General features: G+C 37.8%; 1 protein-coding gene across 1 annotated transcript in view; it reads right to left on the bottom strand.

Moving 5' to 3' along the window:
- Positions 1 to 6,050: 6,050 nt before the first annotated feature.
- The window catches only part of LOC150074965 (uncharacterized), a 658,991-nt gene continuing 643,849 nt past the window's right edge, over positions 6,051 to 21,192 (bottom strand). Inside the window, exon 17 of the mRNA XM_090389013.1 lies at positions 6,051 to 10,248. Coding sequence (XP_090245139.1) covers positions 7,367 to 10,248 — 2,882 coding nt within the window. The 3' untranslated portion in view covers positions 6,051 to 7,366. The remainder of the gene's footprint in view (positions 10,249 to 21,192) is intronic.

The raw sequence follows: 21,192 nt of genomic DNA, 5'->3' as shown, positions 1-21,192 counted from the left end.
AAAATATTGGTGTACCTGGTCTGCCTCCACGGGGCAAAGTGTGGGCAACGTCTGGCCTCAGCAGAGGCCTGGCGGCTAAATGGCCAGAAGAACAACGGTACACAACACTACTCATCTACAATATCCATACACTTTTAAATCTCTGGCCTTTACAGTGTACTGTATCACACGACAATGTAAACTACGCGGAGATGGGGGAAACCCCTGGTGCCGTTTGACCCCAAACACACTTTACACACTTTACACTTTTTCTTCCAACATAAAGATCATGTATTAATGATCTTGGTGAAACACCTACTGCCATTCCCAACACGCTCCATTCAATGCCTCTTGTCTTCCGTAGGCGCCTCCGTAGCCAGGTGGGAAGGAGCAGCAGTGCGTAGCACACGCTTCTTGATTAGACCGGGGTTCGAGCCCGTCACCACCAAATACGGAGGATGTGGAAAGGTCAGGGAATGACCACCGCATATCCCGGAGCAATATGGCCTTAGTTGCTAATGCTCCTAAAAACCAAATAACAAACTTGTCTTCCGTCAAAAGAATTTTGATGAATCTTGATGCTAAGAAAGCTCGAGGTCCTGATGGTATTTCTCCACTTGTTTTCAAAACCTTTGCTCCTGAACCTTACTCCTGTTCTTTGCCACCTTTTTTCACTTTCTTATTCCAAAGGTGTTTTTCCATCTGCTTGGAAATTTGCTCATATCCAGCCAGTTCCTAAAAAGGGTGACAAGTCTCGCCTAACCAATTATCATCCCATTTCAATTACTTCTACTCTTTCTAAAGTAATGGAGAAATCAATTAACCGCCAACTCTTAAACTACCTAGAAATCTTCCGTCTGATCAACGATTGCCAGTATGGATTCCGTCAGTGTTGATCCACTGGTGATATTCTGGTTTATGTTACCCATTTATGGACAAATTCAATGGAAAAGTTTGGTGAAACATAAGCAGTTGCTCTTGACATCTCAAAGGCTTTCGAACGTGTTTGGCATAAAGGTCTTCTAAACAAGCTTCTATCTTATGGTTTGCCAACTGTTTTTTGTAATTGGTTATTCAGTTTTCTCTCTGATCACTCACTGAGAGTGATGGTAGATGGCTCTCTGTCTTCAAACTTCTCCACTAATGCTGGTGTCCCTTAAGGTTCAGTTCTTTCCCCCACTCTTTTCCTCTTGTATATTAATGACCTTCCATTGACTGGAAATCCTATCCATAGTTTTTCTGATGATAGCACATTGCTTTCCACTTTGCCCAGCTCAATCAGCTTTAACTTCTCAAATATCCGCTACCAATTCCTTAAATGCCGATCTCCAGGTAATTCTTCAGTGGGGCAATGACAACTTAGTTGATTTCAATCCTTCTAAAACACAATCTTGTCTTATATCTCGCAAAAAGGATTCTTCTGCTCCTATGCTTATCTTTGGTGACAATCCGATTTTTAGGCAAAATGATATATACCTCTTTTGGGGATTACCCTGACTTCTAATCTCTCCATTACAAATATTGCTTCCTCTGTATCTAAAAAACTTGGTTTTCTCTTTCGCTCTCGGCATTACTTTTCTTCCAAACAGCTGTTTACTTTGTACAAATCGCAAATCCACCCTACCATGGAATATTGTTCGCACATCTGAGGCGGTGCCCCCATAACCTCTCTCAGGCTTCTAGATTCCATTCAGAAGAGGGCAGTTATGTTAATTAATGACTCCTCTCTAACAGAGTCTCTCCACTCACTGTCTCATAGACATACTGTTTCTGCTGCATGTCTTTTCTACAGATACTTCCATGGCACTGTTCTTCTGAATTAGCTTCTATAATTCCCGTTCTCTCTTTCAAAACAGTCCCAAACACGTGCCGCCAACATCCATTTACTGTCTGACTTCAAAGTCACAGAACCAACTTTTCATCTTCCTCGTTTATTCATTCAACTGCTGTTTTCTGGAACAATCTTCCTTCATATGTATTTCCTGAAAATTACAGTCTACAGAAGTTCAAGTCTAATGTCAACAAATATCTTCTTTCATCTTCTCAACCTCCAATCAAGCACAGTACTAAGTACTATAGGTTCTAATACCTGTCGTCTGGGTTTTCATAAAAAAAAAAAAAAAATGTATTTCTGCGATCATATATTTTGGAACATGAACTATATTAAAAATAAATCAAGAAACCATGTGAACAATTTGAGTCTCTCAGCATGATTAAAGTTTGAAAATTGACATACTCTCCTGATGTTGAGAGACTCGGTTGACTGTTCAGCAGCAAAAGTCACATTAATCCTAATTGGATGTTACGTTTTTTCAGTATTAGTAACTAATATTTCAGAAAATATTTTTTTTTAAATAAAACACCTTTCCACTCTATGCCATTTCTTAAAAAACTGCCCCCCCCCCCCCTCATCCCAACTTGAGCTGAGGTGCGGCTTTTCGGATTTTTTTTTTTTTAATTAGATCAAAAATGGTGTTCACACAAAAAAGGTTGCCAACCCCTGGCATAGGAGAAACTAAATACAAACAGCTAACAAAAATATGTTCTAATATGGTCAAGGAAGGACGTTACGTGATTTCTATCCATTTAAATTATCACTCTTATACCACATGGAGTTTTAATATATTTTATTTAGGTGTTACCTAAACTAATATACATTGAATAATGTTTCAGGTATCTTGCTGATACCCATCATCAGACCTTGCTGTTGGGAGACAAAATTAACTTTAATGTAAAAAAAAAAAAAGTGTAAATTTAGATATATTATAGTTTAAAAATATGTTCACATGGCTTCTGTCAAATGTCATACAAGCATCTGTGTTTTAATTCAGGGGGTGAGTAATTTTAATAAATGTGATAAAAACATTATTTTCTCTTGTTTATTTTTGTAAAAATTTTGCAGTTTAGGCTAGCAACTCATAATTAATAGAACATTACTTTCAATTCAGTGAAAGCTAAAAAAAAAAAAAATCCCACAAACAGTGGAGGTTTAATATCAGCAACAAGCTGCTTTGGGAAGATACTACACTTGTATATAATTTTCAATGATTGAAGCAATATCCACATTAATGGAATTTTAATTCTTTTCTATACAAGGTGTTTCAAAAATGGTCAATAATTTAAAGGTGAAAAGTACGAACTAACATAAGCAAAAACGTCCCAGTGAACATTGGGCCGCAAATGAACCATTTTTGAGATAATGCACATTTTCTGTTAAGATCCGCCACCGACTATGGGAGCACTAGTTTAGCAAAAAGCTGTGAACCTTTGCTAAGGGTGGTTTTATTAAACTTGAGATAATACATTTTTAATTTTTGGTTTCAACACCACAAGATTTTACAGATGTTACAAGAGATGTCCAAAATGCTGCCCTTGCATCCATACGCAGCTTTGTAGTCTTCTCTGCATTAAGTTGCGAATCCTTTCAGGCATTCCTGGGTCATTTCTGATTTTCTGAAAGGCTCCTTCAACCAGACAGTGCAATTCCTCAATGTGTTAATGTCAGAAGTGTACACCAAGCTTTTTACCTATCCACTGTTGACCATACCTTCTAGTTAGATACCGAGTTACAACTCGAGCAAAATGTGCCAATTATGCATAAACCACATGTTCTGGCATTGCTGAAGTGGAACATTACCATTATCAAGGTCTGGAAGAACATTCTGCAGGAACTGAAGGTACAGCTCTCCTGTTAGCCCTGCCCAGACATTCAACGAGAAACGCTGCTGATGTCGTGACTCGTGAATTGCATTAGGATTTTTGTCGAACCAAACGTGACGGTTATGAAAATTAAAAATACCATCAGGAGTAAACCCAGCTTTGTCAATGAACAAAATGCTGTTTAAAAATTAGGGGTTCAGGACACACTGTTGTTGAATCCATTGGCAGCAGTTCACTCTGGGAGGGTAGTCTGTATTGCTGAGACCCTGTACATGTTAGATATGGTAGGGGCACAGTAACTGGCGATATAAAAGCCGTCACACACTGCTATGACTCATTACACACTCTTGCAAAGCAACCCTCCTTGTCAAAATTCCTAGATTTTGTTCTATTCTTTCTAACACCCTTTCCTCAACGCCAGGTGCTATGCTTCTGGGCCTACCTGCTCGTACTCCATGTGCAAAGTGCCCATGTTCTCTAAGGCATTGATGTACCCTGATGAATGTGTGCCTGTTGGGCTGCCTTCGGCGAGGAAATGCTTCTTGGTACAAATGTGCAGCCTCGAGTGCACTGCTGTTGGCTTTACCATACATGAAGTGCATGTCTGCATACTCTTCGTTGATGTAACCTCTTTTCATGTTGACTATCCTTTGACAAGTACTAGTATGCCTGCTACATCTCAGAGCATTGAGTGAGGGGGAAAGGGAGAGAATGAGCATAAACTAACCTAAACAAACAAGTCAGTGGTGGATCCCAACTCTGTACAGTTCACCTTGTCAGTGGTGGATCCCAACTAGAAATGTGCAATATCTCAAAAACGATTCACTTAAGGACCTATGTTTACTAGGCTTTTTTTGCATATTGTAGTCTGTACAGTTCACCTTTAAATTATTGACCATCGCTTTTGAAACACCCTGTATAAAATTTCCAAAAGGTACCAGAATTTCTAAGGACCAATCATTCGAAAGACTTTTCCAATACAAATCCACACTCTGACTACAGTTAGACTGCAGTCAGAGCATGATATCAAGCTGCACTTGCATTACTTCTTTAACCATCGACTCCATTATTTTCCCAAGCACCGAAGTGAAGCTTCTAAGTCTGCAATTACTCACTTTGTCCTTTTGCACATATCCAGTCTAGTGATCTTCTCCTGAATCCAATGATGCATTCATAATTATGGCTGAAGGGTTGCTTACATTCTTTCATGCTTCTTTTGATATATCTGAATATTTTCATCAGCTTTGGGCCTTACTTACTTTTATCTTTAACAATTTTTATTTCAACTTTCTCTCGGTTATCATAAAATCATTTCACTTTCTATTCTAATTATGTATACTTCTGTTATTCTCACCCCTACAAACTTCTTCATTTATTCAGTTTGTTAACATCAGCAACCTAAATAGGATCATCTGAAGAATCATAATATCATCTGCTGTTATGTCATTCATATCTAGTAGACCAGGGTGGTTAATCCCTTTCTTTGTAGTATTTACATAAGCAAAGAAAGAATTCTAAGTATTATTTGCATTAAACAAAAAAAAAAAAAAAAAAATTCAGAATTTATTAATACTAAGTAGAAAAATGAAAAGTTTTGTGTACAATTTAAAAAAAAAATGCACATTTACTTCCTCTAAAAATTCTTTAGAAGTATACGAAACAGTTCAACAAACTAAAAACAGCTTTTATTAAGATTATGGCATTCATTTGAATGATGACCTTCACTTCATTCAGTTTTAAAATTGTGTATCTAACCTGGAGGCAAATATATCTACTGCTTAATATATAGAAATATTACAAATAATTAATTATAAAATATATTTTAAAGAAGGCTGACTATTATTTAGTTTGAAAATGCATTTCCTCTTTTTTTTCAGAATCTATAAATGAACACAAAATGATTTATATGCAAATGTAAAAAAACATCACAGATTTCTTCAATAAAATTAATGCGGCACACTTCCATTTGGCCAATCTTTTATCTAATAACAAGAATTATTATTTACTTCTAATGTTACAAGGCAGAAACAATTTATTTGCATAGTAAAATTTTCATGCTATTAACAGTTATGTCCATTTTTACTATATACAATACTCACTAACTGTGAGCATGACAGATGTATGCCAGTGCTAGCATACAGATATATATATTTATATTGTTTTCTATAATTCTGTAATGGTGTGCAATAAATTTTCTGTACAAATTCTTTGCATATTCTACATTAATAACATATCCACAGTGATTTCCTATGGACAATAAATAGTATTCTACTTTATAACACACATAGAATATTATTTGGATCTAAGCTAAAAAAATCTTCCAAACAAAACAAATGATAAAATAATGTACACATATGTACACACATTTCATGTATATAAATAATATAAATTTATACATATTCACACTCTCATTCAACTGTGGCTATAGCTAAGGATAAGCTGTCCGTACATATTCTAACTCAAAAGTTAGGGTTAGTTGCAATGCGGGCATTCCCCCTTCCCCCAACACACACACACACTCTTTTTGTGATGGAAAATGATTACAGGCAATTCTCGATTATCTGTGAATTGATTATATTTTGCATATTAACTGTGTTGAAATTCATGAATCCTTTATGCCATTCGAGTTCAATGTACTTGGCTACTTTTATTACAGTCCTCTTTATTTTATTAATGGTAAATATATTTTATTTCTTTTATTTGCAGTGTTTTATCATTGTATTAGTGTTGCATGTATTTACTGGCAACAAAAAATTGTGATTACTGAAAGGATAAACAGGATTCAAGGTAAAATTTTTAAACTTGCATCATATTTTCATTCACCTTAGACTGTGTGGGCTGAAAAACCTGAAATAACTTACAGGGAGGAACTCTCTCTCCCTTTCTGCCTGCGATTTGGTTTACTACAGCCTCAGCTGAAGAGGCTTTCAAGAACTCCTGCAGTCTCCAACAGGATTTAAACCCAGTCTCCAAATGATGTGACAAAACCAATATGTTGTCACAAAAATCATTAAGCTTCTATTGATACTGACAGCATGTGTGGTTTAATGAAATGCAAACCGTAGAACTAGTCTGGTTTCATCTCTGATAAACAAGAGCTGCACAGTGCTTTACAACTGGTTATATAATTAGTCACATGTCCTTCCATAGAGGCCTTTGTAGCCGAGTGGTCAGAAGCGGGAGTGCAGTAGCACACGCTCCTTGAGTAGACCGGGGTTCAAGCCCCTGAGACTGCTAAATACGGTCGAGCTGCCAACCGCACTGGACCAGCGTGGCAGATTATGGTCCATCTCCCTCAGCATGAATTGTTGAGGTTTACCTTCCCTCCCTTCCATAGAAAATGGCTTGGAAATTTTTCCATCTCATAGAATTGAGATTTGAACAAGTGACTGTATGAGGCATGCAATGCTACTAATACTACACTGCATATTATGTAAACTCTTTCATATTTTTTTGAATTTACTATTCCCCTTTCTTTCTGTTATTCCAGATAATCGAGAGTCTACTGTATTTTTTCCCCCAACAAAAGTTGTTTTGCATATACTTGGCAATTCTCGTGTTTTTATATTGCGAGGCTGAAAAGATCACGTTTACCAGTTTACCAGCATGCAACTTTTCCTATACCATTTCACAAATATTAAACCAGAAATTAAATGATTAAGCCTCCAAGCTCACAGCACTTTGTTTATCATTTGGCAGTGTTTTTATCTATGCAATATCAAAACAGTTATTTTAAAAACTGCTTTAGAGATTCTTCAATGATTAGGCGGTGGGCAAGGTAATTCATTCCCAAACCCATTAAATCATTACCATCCATATTAATAAGCTTGGCACCAGTAATTCCTGCTTCTGAAAATTTAAGTTTGTATTCTGAAAGCATCAGACTGTCCAACCAATCAGCTACATCTCTGCTGTTCCAATGATGCAATGATTTTGAATAAAATTCTGTCTGCTGTTGCTTCCTTTTGGTCTCACTGCCCGACTGATATTCTTCTTGTTGTGTAGAACTATTTTTTAAGTCTAGTAAAAGATGGCTATCACAAACAGGAGGAATATGTGAATTAACTTTCTCAGAGCTTTTATTTAATGGGACTACTTTAGAATCATTGCTCTGAGGAAGATGACAAAGTTCAGTATCTTTGTTAAACGTAGAAATCTGAGATATACATGGTGAAGTAACTGTATTTTTTATTTCCTTGGGAATATATTCCTCAGAAAAGTGATTGCATATATTACTTGTTAAACTGTCATCACAAAATTCTGGTGGTGGAGATATAGCTATAACATATTGATCTATTGCACAGCCATCAGCAAATGCAGCAAATTCAGGTGGAGGAGGCAGTAATTCTACCAAATTATTATCTGCCAACAAGATTGAAGGCTCAGTCTGTGACTGACGAGTTTCATTATATTCCTTCCTTAAGCTATGCATCTGAATATCATTTTCATTACAATTTTTGCTTAGTCTTTCTTCTAGATTAGGATTTACAAATTGTTTTTTGGTAATGCTTTTACCCTTACTCTGAAGTGAAAATTCCTTTTCAGTTTCCATATGTGTACCACAAACCTTGGACAGATTTTTAGCTAAGTGTGATTTCACTTTACATACAGCCAATTCATTCTCTCTATCTGTATTATGTTTTATCAAGTTTAAATCCAAGCCTTTTGTTGTGTTTACCCTTTTGGAATTTTCAGAATTATCACTAATAAAAGATTTCTCAGTTTCACAAATAACTTTCTTTGAATAGATTGGCGAAGTGTAATTATCCAAAGGATGTTTTTCTTTGTGTGTTTTTAACACTGACATAGCATTGACATGACTTTTATTTTTTTGTCGTAAATGAGAAGTTTCGCCTACTCTTGCACTACCTTGAATTTCAGATATATTTGGTTGGTTTTTATTTTCTATAATATTAGAATCCAACCATGTTTCCTTGAGTGTAGAATAATTCTGGGGAAAAATTTCTCGTGTAAAGGTGTCCACCCAACTCTTAACTGAAGGAATACTAGGTTTATCTGTGGAAATAATAACTGTTCCTTTTAACGTACCTCCCTCAGTTCGGTGAATCTGAATATCACTTTTTTCTATTTTTTTATCAGTAATTTTCCCGCTAATAAATACTACAGTAGCATTTTTTTCTGAAAATTTCCTGGGGTATTTAAATTCTTCTTGAGTTTCAGAAGTGGTCCTGTCTTCAATATAGGAAGTGGCAATGAAAGGGTCCTGATTTTTTAATATCCTGGTATTAGAGAAAGCTTCTTCATTAGCTGAACCTTTTCCAAATGTCACTAAACTACTACCTTTATCTAACAAAGTTAAAGCGTCATCATCTTCACTACTGTCATAATCAGGTGCTGGGATAAAAGGTTCATGTGGTGGTGTCCTCAAAGAAGAATGACGAGGACTGCAAATATCAGAATCCTCATTGTCAAACTTTGAGGCATAATCATCAGTAATTAACGATTTCTTAAGGTTCCTTAAGGTGTTTTTGTCAGAAATAAATCTGCCATCTAAAGACCAAGAATCTCGATGTTTTTGAGTCATTTTAAAGGTAGAGTATAACCCTATAGAATCGGTATTATCTTCAGCATCAGAAGATATATTCTGGCTACTTATTTTTTTATGGGGAATTTTTGGAGGAAGAGAATGGGACCTTAAGCTTGATCGTCTTCCAATTCTTCTTGGATGCAGTGTACCTTTTCTTTCTGGAAGGGGATCTGATTTATAGCCAATACTCATTACTGCCTCTGGAGAAGCATATAGCTTAGCACTATCTCCTGGGCGAAAACTTGACATTACAGTAGATTTAGGCTCATCGATTAGATTTATATTAGCATATTCCCCAAATGCTCGTGAAACATCAACTTCAACCAGCTGACCAATTGGAGGAGGAGGTGGTGGATGAGATGGAGGTGGGTAGCTATTCCAAAAAGGCTGTGATGCCTTCTCCTTCCTTGTTAAAGGAAGAGTTTGTGCATAAATTTCTGAACTATCATCCTTAAATGCATGAGAGAAAGAGTCTCTCACAGCATTACTGTAAATAAATGATGATATCCAAGGATGATGATGATAAGAAGACACATTGTGATCTGATATTTGTGTAGATTCATTATGGCTTTGTACTGGGCATGCCCATGAATGTCTACTTCTTATTCTGTTGAAAATGTTTTCTTGACTCTGACTTTTTCTTTTTTGCCACTCAGCAGCCGATGTTGCTATTTGAAAATCATCTGAGTCATCACTTATAGCAGGTGAACTGTAAAATATTTTGTGCATTCGGATCATTATATCAGCAATTTTAGAATGGCATGCTTTTGACCGTTTAATTGTTGCAACACTTCCATACACTCTAGGAACTTTATTAGGTGAGAGTTGAGATTTTAGAGCAGCAAATGATTTAGGATGAATTGGTGTATGGTGTGTGAAGAATTCTTGCAGTTTTGTTGAAGAAACCTGACGTGAATGTGGGCGATTGAAAAATGAGTCAATTTTCATCGTGACATTACCAGATAAAATCATTCCTGGTTTATTGGTCATGCTCTCTATTGAGCTGCTTTTGGTAGATCTTCCTTCAGAATCATACTCATTAAGAGTCTGATCAAGTACATCTGAAATATTAAAAGAAAAAATAAATCAGAGCAAAATCATTTAAATAACCTAGTTTATGCAATTACAGTAATTTCTTAGTTGTGAATTCTGAAATATATATATATATATATATATACAGGGTGTTTCAGTTAAACGTTTCAGAACTTCTAAGAGGGGTAGGGTACATCCTAACAACTCGAAATCATATAGCAATGTGGGGTCGGAAATGCTTTACTGAAGCGGTGTTGTACACAGAAGCACCATAAAAAGAAAAGAGACCGTAAGTGAGAAATCGTTTTAATAATACATGAAAAGAAGCAAAAGGTACATAGATTAAAGTAAGTGTTCGAAGTTTCTTCCACGGGCTACAATGCACGCCTCACATCTCCGACGCATGGACATCCGAACATTCTGGAATACTCCAGGCGAATTTCGAATTTCTTCGGCAGCTACTGCGATTCTTGCAACCAGCTCCTCAGCATTGTCAACAGGGGTGTCATAAACTAGCAATTTCATATGACCCCAGAAATAAAAATCAAGACATGAATGGTCGGGTGACCGAGCAGGCCAACGCACGGAACCACCACGTCCGATCCACTGTTGACCAAATGTGACATCCAGGTAGTTACGAACATCTCCGCTATAATGGGCAGGGGCTCCATCGTGTTGAAACCACATTGTCTGTTGCGTCGATGCAGAAATCTGTTCATCTCTCAAAGGTTGTGGCAATACTTGCTGCAGAAAGATCAAGTAGATAGGTCCGGTTAGACGATACGGTAACAGGTAAGGTCCGATGAGGTGATCTCCCATAATACCGGCCTATACATTGACCGAAAATCGAATCTGTGCTGCACGACGTCACACGACGACTTCTGTGTACAATACCGCTTCAGGAAAGCATTTCCGACCCCACATTGCTATATGATTTCGAGTTGTCAGGATGTACCCTACCCCTCTTAGAAGTTCTGAAACGTTTAACTGAAACACCCTGTATATGTGTTCTTATTGAAGATTATAATAATGATATCTGGTAAAGTTTACAGTATTAGGTATTTGTTAGATGTGCAACGTTAATGCTATTGTACATAGGGCAATTAGACATTATACGTGCATGAAATTATATTGGTCGATTTTATTTAATTAAATGGTATTTATCTGTAGGGAATTAAGTGTATATGGACCAAGCTACCAAGTTAGTAAAAGTAAACTAGCTTTAGCCTGGGTGGCCTATTGTGAAAATTTCACCCTGTGTCACTAGTTTTTATACTGTATTTAAATGGGGGGATATAGACGTTATGTGTAAAGTATACCTTAGGCACAATTATTTTGTTGTTGGGAGTTTGTTGCAGGTGATAATTTCCCTTTATTTTGATAGGCCACCCAGGCTAAAGCTAGTTTACTTTTACTAACTTGGCAGCTTGGTCCATATACACCTAATTCCCTACACAGATAAATACCATTTAATTAAATAAAATTGACCAATATATATATATATATATGAAACTTTTTTTCTCATCTCAACCAGAACTTGTTTACTGCAAATCCTTTATAATCCTTTGCTGAGCTGAGTATACACATAAAATAATGTTTTCAAGGTTTTGTCAATGCAGTTATCAAAAAATTGCATTTATATATGTAACATATTTTTCTAAAATTCTACAGAGACATGCTTTTGTCAAGAGTAAAGTGAAAGGATTTTGCTTTTGTAAAGGTGACTTCAGTGCGACCAACTAATGGTGTCACCAACCAAATTCTAAATGTGAGAGTCAGGATATAGAAGCTGCTCCAGGTGTAGACCTAAATGGATGTCTGATGAGACTGGTGGATGATAAATTACCAGGTAACATGGAATCCTACAGCAAGTAAAAAGTAATTTGGGATCAGGTCACTAAGGTAGTTAGGCAAGCTAAGGCAAATTATGAGAAGTCCTTGGCTAAGAATGCAAAGAAAAAAGAAAAGTAGCAAATATTTGTTTATTAACACTAGAAGGAAAGGAATGAAAAAGATTGTCTCACTAGATATGAATGGCATCTATATTTAACTGTGAACCATTTAAAGATGGGAAATATCATAAATAAACCAAGTTATAACTGGGAGCTACACTGAGTGACTGCTGAATTATTACCACCTACCTAATACAATGTTGGACCATCCCCATTCACACAGATAACAGCTCCTTTTGCCTAGGCATTGACTCCATTAGATGCCTGTAGACATCCATAGGGATCTGCAGCCATGTTTGACTGCAAGGCTTTCCAGTGTCAGAATAGATGATTGAATGTTCCTCATTTCATGTTCCAAAACATCCCACAGGTGTTTAATGGGATTGTCGTCAGGCAGATTTGGTTGCCAATCAAGACGTGTGATATCTTCATTTTGTTCCTTGAACCACTTATGCACAATGGGCTTGATGATACTGCACATTATCGTATTGAAAGATCCCATTCTGTCTGGGAAAAAATGCAACATGGCAGGGTGCACATGGTCTCTTAAGAGCTGCTGGTAGATCTCACCAGTGAAATGTTGGTACATACACACCAGGGGTCCTAGTTCTTACCAGGAAAACATGCCGTGTATTAAGCAACCACCACCACCTGCCTGGATAGTGGGCACCATGGACTTATGTTGCTTGCACCAAACATGAAGGCATTCTTTGATGTTGTTGTACCAGGTATTTGGACTCATGCAACCACCACACTCATTTCCAGTCCTCTACTGTCCAACTAGCATGTTGTTGACACCACAGCATTCACAGTCAGTGATAATTAGCAGTGAGAAGCAGATGTCTTTTGGGTTGTCTGCTGTGGAACACCATATGCCTGAGGCAGCAGTTCATAGTCATTTGGGATATTATTCTTGCATTCCCCATATTATGTTTTGATGCCAACTGTCATTCTTGCATTTCCCATATATGTTGTGATGCCAACTGTCATACAGTGATCTGTTCAACACCAATCTTTGTATATCTTAACCACAGTGTGCCATGTGCAACCAACAAAACATGCTATTTACAATAAGGAAGCACCTGATGCACAAACTCCACAATCATGCCTTTTGTAACTCTGTGATATTTTTACTAAGTCCCATAACTGTTACTTTATCACTTTGACTTGCATGACTAAATGCAAATTGCCACTGCTGTTAGTATATGAAGCTGTTTGGCTTTTTATACTGCATGATGGAGTCTGGGTTCGAGGTTAGCCTGTGCGGACAACGCTCCTTGAAGCTCTTGGAACAGAGAAGTTTTTCCTGATTTATTTTCTGATTTATTAGCTTAAATTGTCATATTAACTTATTTTCTAGAGTAGCTTTATATTCCTAGTTACGATACTTAGTTTAAAGTTTAACTTAGACAGAGATTTTGTAGGTATTACTTAGTATTGGTAACGATATCAAATCCACGTGTTACAAATTGAACGAGACGTCTTTTTTTTTTTAACCAAATTTAGTCGATTTATTAACCAATTGTTATATCAAATTATCTTCTATAAGTAGATTATAGACCTAGTCAGGATCCTTAGTTTATTCTAAATTGAGATAGCGAGATTTGGAAGCTAATCAATACTTACGAGTCCGTAGAAGTACCGTTCGAGAATTCCTGCCATTTTTACACGATAGCATAAGCTTAGTGTAGTATAGTGCATAATATAATATTGTCAATTAATCAGTAAATCTATTAATCTTGATAAACTTTATTGTCAATTAAATTGTATTTTTAACTCTATATATATATATATATATAACGACTTAATCGTAACAAATAATTAATACATAACTATAGTGGTACACGTGATACGGAAGTTGTATAAAGGGAACTCGTAGAAAACACTAGATACCGAAAAAAAAAATATATATATATATATAACATAACTGTTTTGGGATATAACTTAAGGATTTAATTTTTGTTTTGAAATTTTATTGAATTAAATCGGAATCATGACTCTGACCAGAGCAGCAAAGCAAAAGGCTCAAGCTAATGGGAGTGCTGTGGTTCAGGGGAGAACTGAGGGGGGCAGTTGCCCTCTGAATCACAGTCTTTTAAAATGCACTGTTTGCTTGATGTTTGCGGAGCAATCGGGTACGGGGCATGATACTGCCAAGGGGGATGTCTTTGTGTGTGCACAATGTAAGGAGTGCAAGGAAATCAGGCGACAACTCAGCGTTTTTTTTGGGCCTTTATGAGAGCTTGAAGGACAGGGTGTATGCCCTCGAAGGAAATAAATTGAGGGGCCCATCAAGCTCTCAGCTGCCCACATCAACGCCAGAGCTTGCACTTGGTCATCAGGCAACACAGAGGCAGCCCCCTAGGCAGAATGCGCTGGTCCCACAGGAACAAGTAGTTGTTGGTGACTATTGTCAGGGAAGCGGGGAACATGCTTTGTAAAAAGGATAGGTGGAATAGGACCAGGGTATGTCTGCCAGGGGCAAAGGTTGATGACGTTGTAGAGTGGATATCATCTTTTAAGGGGACAAAAGGTGATATAGTTGTACACGTTGGCACTAATGATATTAAGAGTAGGAGACCGGCGGAATTACTTAGCAAGTACAGGTCACTGTTGAAAAAAAGCCGTGAATTAGGGTTGAATTTGAAAGTGTCTGCAATTCTGCCCAGACACAATAGGAGGGAGTATATGATGAGAGCCTTGTCGATCAATTCGGCCCTGGAGGGATTGTGCAAGGCTCAAGGGGTAGAATTTTTTTCAGCCTGGACTGTACTTGTTAACAGGAGAGATTGCTTCTACAGGGATGGGATACACTTAAATAGAAAGGGTGCAAAAATATTTGTTGATGCTATCAAGACAGTGTTAGGTGGGTCGGAAAACTGCTAGTTGGGGGGGATACAAGGACTAATAGATTAACAGTAGCCACTGGCAGAGGTGGAAGTGATTCTTGCACTGCTTCTATTGAAATGAGCAGAAGCCTGAAAAACAAGATGCAGGATATTTCAGAGACTGCTGGGAGTCAATGCGGTACAAGTAAACACATGGGTTGTGTTAGGGTAGCTAAGAATAGAAACAGGTGCATGTATACCTGCATGTACACCAATGCTAGGAGTTTGGTAAATAAATTTGATGAATTTGAGGTATTGCTCAAAACATCAAAGGCAGATATTGTTGGGATATCAGAGACGTGGTGTCACACAGATATAAGTAATACGGAACTGGAATTTGGGGAATACAATGTGTATAGAAAGGATAGACAGGGGAGGATGGGTTATGCTATTAATTAAGAAACACATAAAGTCCAAGGAAGTGAAGCCAGTTGACATCGATGGACAGGGCAGTGTCAAGTCAGTTTGGTGTGACATAAGCATAGGGAAATCAAAATTGAGAGTAGGAGTGTGCTATAGGCCTAATGACTCTGATGAGTATAATAAGGTATTGTACAGGGAAATAGAGTGGGCCAGTAAATCAGAGAGTCTTATAATGGGGGATTTTAATTTCCCAGATATTGACTGGAATTTGTGGGTTGGTCACTTGCACACTAGCAAGGCTTTTGTGGATTTATTGGATGATTGTTTTCTACATCAGCATGTTCGTGAGGCAACAAGAGGGAGCAATACTCTTGATCTGATTATCAGTAGTGATTCTTCATGCATTAAGAATCTGCAGATAAATGAACACTAGGTGGCAGTGATCACAGTGTGTTGAAGTGGGATTTACTCAAGGAGGTAACTACCATCAGAGGTAAAGGGAAGGGTTTTTGTTTTCGTAAAGGCGACTATGATGGTCTGAGACAGTATTTAAATTCTATACAGTGGGACCAACTGATGATGTTACCAACAGCAAACTCAAAATGGGAAGCATTCAAGGAACTAATCTTGGAGGCTACCAGGCTTTACATACCAACTAAGAAATATTGTTCAAGGTTTAGGCCTAAATGGTTGTCAGATGAACTAATGAGACATGTGGCAGAGAAGAAAAATGCATGGGATACATACAAATTAATGGGTGACATGGAAGCCTATGATAGATATAAGTTGGTCTGTAACCAAGTCACAAAGGAGATTAGGCAGGCAAAGGCAGACTACGAAAAATCCTTGGCAAAGGATGCAAAGAAAAACAGAAAAGAGTTCTTTACATATTTAAACTCAAGAAGGAAAGGGATGAATCAGATTGGTCCACTGGATATTGATGGTTCAATAGTTGAGGATCCTGCTCAGGTGGCTAACAATCTAAACGAGTATTTTGCATCTACATTCACGCATGAGGAGTTATTCAGGAAGGAGAATGATGTAGGTAAAGTAAACATTGGCAGTGAGCTGGATGATTTTGTAATAACTGAGAGGAAAGTGGAGGAGAGATTGTTGAGGATAAACATAAAAAAGGCACCTGGGGTGGATGGGATCTATCCAGTTATATTAAAGGAAGTAAGCAAACCCCTAGCCATAATTATGAGAGCTTCTTTGGACTCAGAGGCGGTACCCATAGACTGGAGATGTGCAAATGTAACCCCAATCCACAAAGGAGGATCAAAGGCTGACACAAGTAATTATAGACCTGTAAGTTTAACTTCGGTTCCAGGTAAATTAATGGAAGCACTGCAGGATCATCTAGACAAGAATTCAGTTATAGCTCAGACGCAGCATGGTCTTCCCTGACCAATTTGATTGGATACTATGATGTAGTCACAAAAGAACTGGATGCAGGGAATAACTTTGATATTATATATTTGGATCTTAGAAAGGCTTTTGATACTGTTGCACATGGAAGACTGCTGCACAAATTGGAGCAGTGTGGCATTGGAGGCAAATTGCTGCTATGGATAAGGGGATGGTTGAGTGGCAGAAGACAGAGAGTGGTAATCGATGGACACTGCTCAACGTGGACTAATGTTATTAGTGGAGTTCCTCAGGGATCAGTGTTGGGTCCGTTGTTGTTTTCGGTGTTTATGAATGATATTGATGATGGGATATCAAGTTTAATGTCCAAGTTTGCAGATGATACAAAGGTTGGCAGGGTTGTTAAGGACACTACGAACGCTATGCTGCTGCAACGGGATCTGGAAAGGTTGAACAGATGGGCTGAGAGGTGGCAAATGAAGTTTAACATTGACAAATGTAAAGTACTACATATGGGAAACAGTAACCCCAGAGCAACGTATCAACTCTGCGGTATTACACTGACAGTGGTGGAGAATGAAAAGGACCTGGGGGTAATTGTGCAGGCAGATATGAAGTTCTCTGAGCAGTGCAGACGAGCTGCAAGAGTAGCTCATGGTGTCTTGTCAATGATATACAGGAACTTTTCTAGCAGGGATAAGGAGGTGATTATTCCCTTTTATAAGGCAATGGTTAGGCCACATCTTGAGTACTGTATACAGGTCTACCTCATTTCAAGAAGGATGTAGAGCTGCTGGAACGGGTACAGAGAAGGGCAACAAGATTAGTGAATGGAACAAAGGGTTGCTCTTACGAAGAAAGGCTTAAGTTTTGCAAATTACAGAGTCTGGAGACTAGGCACCGGCGAGGTGATCTGATAGAGGTGTATAAGGCTTTGAATGGTTTGAGCATGCTCAATGCCAATGGGATTCTTCATTTTGCTCAGAATAATCACCTCAGAGGGCATAAATTCAAATTGAGGAAGGACGGATGTCGGATAGATGTGCGGAAATTTGCCTTTGGCCAGCGGGTGGTTGGTTGGTGGAACCGACTTCCATCACTTGTTGTTGAAGTTGATAGCATAAACAAATTTAAAGCTCAACTGCACAGGTAATTCGAACGAACGGAGGGGTGAAATGGGAGTGGTGTGTGTTTTTTTTTTTTTTTTGGCTGATGCTGAATAAGCTTGCTTTCTTGCATCATATGCCTCTACTAATGCTAATGATATGTGGCATGGTCCAATACGGATTAGGTGGTCATAATTCATGATTACACAGTGGCTGTGTTATAACTGAGAAGAAAGTGGAACAGAATTCTACAGCAAAAATTGAATAAGGGACTTGGGGCTGATGGTGTCTATCCAATCACAGGAACTCCCCGGCTTATGTAAGTTGGAATTTCCCCATGCTTGTGAAGCACTTGCAACTGTGCTCGCTGAATTGATTGAATCAAAAAAGAAATGTTTGACGAACATATAAATAGAATTATTTACAGTAATACCCCGAAGTTACGTGACAGGTGGGACCGACGAAAATCGCTTAAGTCGAATTCGCGTAAGTTGGGGTACAACTTTGCATATAAATACATATAAATTTTGTTTAATTGGGACCAAGGACTAACAAAAACACTAGTTTAAAAGAAAAATATTTAATAAAATTGCAGTTATTTATACATATTAATACAAATTATGTATTAAAAAAATAAATGAGTTACGTAAAAAAGTTATTTCGATGTCGATGGCTTCATAAAATCTAACAAATTCGTCTGACAACACAGCGCCTTCTTTTTTTCACGCAGAATTTCTTTGTAGCAAGCTAATAATTTTTTAAGCCCTTTTCAATTGAGCTGATACCTTCTGTCAAGCTTGCAATTGTCATGTGCTTTTCTGGTGGAACTGGGTCTGAAGTGTCGGATAATTCAGTGACGCATCTGTATGAGCTCATTCATTGTCAGCTCCTCACTATGTGAATCCAACAGCTCGTTGATATCATCACCATTGACTTTCAAATCTAATTGCCTGGCAAGATTAACAACTTCTTCTATCACATGAGCGACATGATCAGTTTCTGGCATTGTTTTCGTCTTTTTTTCGAAAAAAAATGGACAAAGTTTCTTCCAGACACCATTCAATGTTTTTTTGTGAATTTCATCCCAAGATTCTTCAATGATTCTTACGGCATCTAAAACATTGAATTGTTTCCAAAAGTCTTTAACAGATATCTCACTATTTTGTCTCATAGCTTCATTCAGACGTGCAAACGAACGCCTCGTGTAGTAGGCCTTGAATGTTTTGATGATTCCCTGGTCCATCGGTTGAAGCAAACTGGTTGTGTTTGGAGGCAAAAACACAACTTTCACACGTCGGTCGAAATTAATTAGGGTAGCAGGAGGGTGACCGGGTGCATTGTTAATAAGGATTAATTTAAATGGAATCTGTTGCAATAACGTTCAACTTTGGGTATGAAGTGGTGACCAAACCAGTCTTCAAAAACGGAAGCTGTCACCCAAGCTTTATGATTTGACTTCCAAATCACTGGTAAGCTAATTTTAGATATATTTTTTAAAACTCTTGGGTTTTCGAAGCGATAAATTAGGAGAGGTTTTAACTTGCACCACCAGCTGCAATCCCGCTGACCATCATTGTAAATCGGTCTTTATAAAGTTTTTTTATTCGTGAAAATGATGTAATTTCCGGCAAAAGTTGAGCACGAATTCGAACACACACGTATAAATATGACAGTTAGAATGCAAATTTTTGTGTATATGTGTGCAGCTCATGCGGCAGCAAAGTTGAATTTTGTTCATCTTTCGGTCAGGGAATGACCACCACATATCCCGGAGCAATATCGAATTAGTTGCCAATGTTCCTAAAATCCAAAAATATCATACCATACCATGTTCATCTTACGCTCTCACTCTCCGCTGTCGCACCGTATATCGATAGCATATGAAAAAGGACCTTGAAGATAGTGGGCGGCAGTATTGCCAAATGAAAAAATCAAGAACCGTGTAAGTCGGGGTAGCATAAGTCGGGGTATTACTGTATTGTATTTATTTAATTTTTTATCTCATGTGTAGGAAAAATTACAAAGGCATGCAATTTAAAAAATTCCAAAATTATAAAATAAGAGAGGAGACAGGCATAATGTCAGTAGGTTTTACCTCTCGCACATTTTTGCCAGAATCAATGTCTTCAGCTGATAAGTATGCCGCTGTGGTGGTTGAGGGCTGAGGAGATTTAGAGGGGATCGGCCATACAACCTTACGAAAGAACATATTAATGGATGACTGGACGATGGCTTTTTTCTTTTCATCATAGATTTCTTTATAGCAAGCAAGCAAATCATTCACCCCCTGTTAACTTTTAAGAATCGTTTGCTGTCAGGATCCATTTTCTCAAACCTTGCCATTGCCGATGCAATTTCACGAAATGCCATTGCCATCTCTCTGGTGGTGAAGCATCTCAGCTCCTCATTTGGTTCATTTTGAGCTTCGTCAGCATTTTCTTCTTTCACTATCACTGCCTGCAAGTCAATAAATTCTTCGTTAGATAATTCCTTCTCTTCTTCCTCTGTTACCTCTCCTCCATGTCTTTGGCATCAACCTCCAACTGAAGTAGCCCTGCAACCTTTACAATCTTATATGTAACCTCTTCATATGATTCGTCTTTTTCAAATCCTTCAAAGCCTTTTATGTGCTGTGGGCATATTTTCTTCCACCCGCCATTTAAACAACTTTTAGTAATTTCCGCCCAGGCTTTATTAACATTTAAGATTTTTAAAAGTCTCTTAATGTAAAATTTTCTCATTTTCTACTGCAGACAATGCCTGAGCAAATGTTGGATAGGTTGGATGAGTGAAGTAGTGTTTAGCAATAGAAATATGACTCTCAAGTTCGAATTGAAATCATCTTGATGCGTAGGATGATGATGAGCATTATCTAATAGAAGCAAAATCTTGAAAGAAACATCATTGTCTTTACAATATTTTTCAACCTTGGGAATGAAGCAGCATTTAAACCAATCCTCAAAGAGAGATACTGTTATCCATGCTCTCTGGTTCGATTGGAAATGCATGGGTAGGGTGGCTTTATTGATGCCTTTAAATGCATGAGGATTTCCAGGATGGTACACAAGCGGTGGTTTTAATCTGTAAACTCTTGCTGCATTAGACCCAAGCAAGAGCGTGGCTATATCTTTTGACGCCTTGAAACCTGCATTGTATTTTCCTCTTTGGCAATGTACGTTCGATCCAGCATTTTTTTCTGATACAGAATAGTCTCGTCAACGTTAAAAATTTGCTGCATTGAACGGCTGCCTTCATCGGTAATATTTTCCAACACATCACAAAATTTCTCTGCAGCT

Source organism: Mastigoproctus giganteus, chromosome 14 (assembly GCF_048544385.1).
Source record: "Mastigoproctus giganteus isolate SK-2022 chromosome 14, ASM4854438v1, whole genome shotgun sequence".
In the NCBI taxonomy this organism is placed as follows: domain Eukaryota; kingdom Metazoa; phylum Arthropoda; class Arachnida; order Uropygi; family Thelyphonidae; genus Mastigoproctus; species Mastigoproctus giganteus.
Note: the sequence above shows the minus strand (reverse complement) of the source record. Positions and strands in the feature narration are given on the sequence as shown.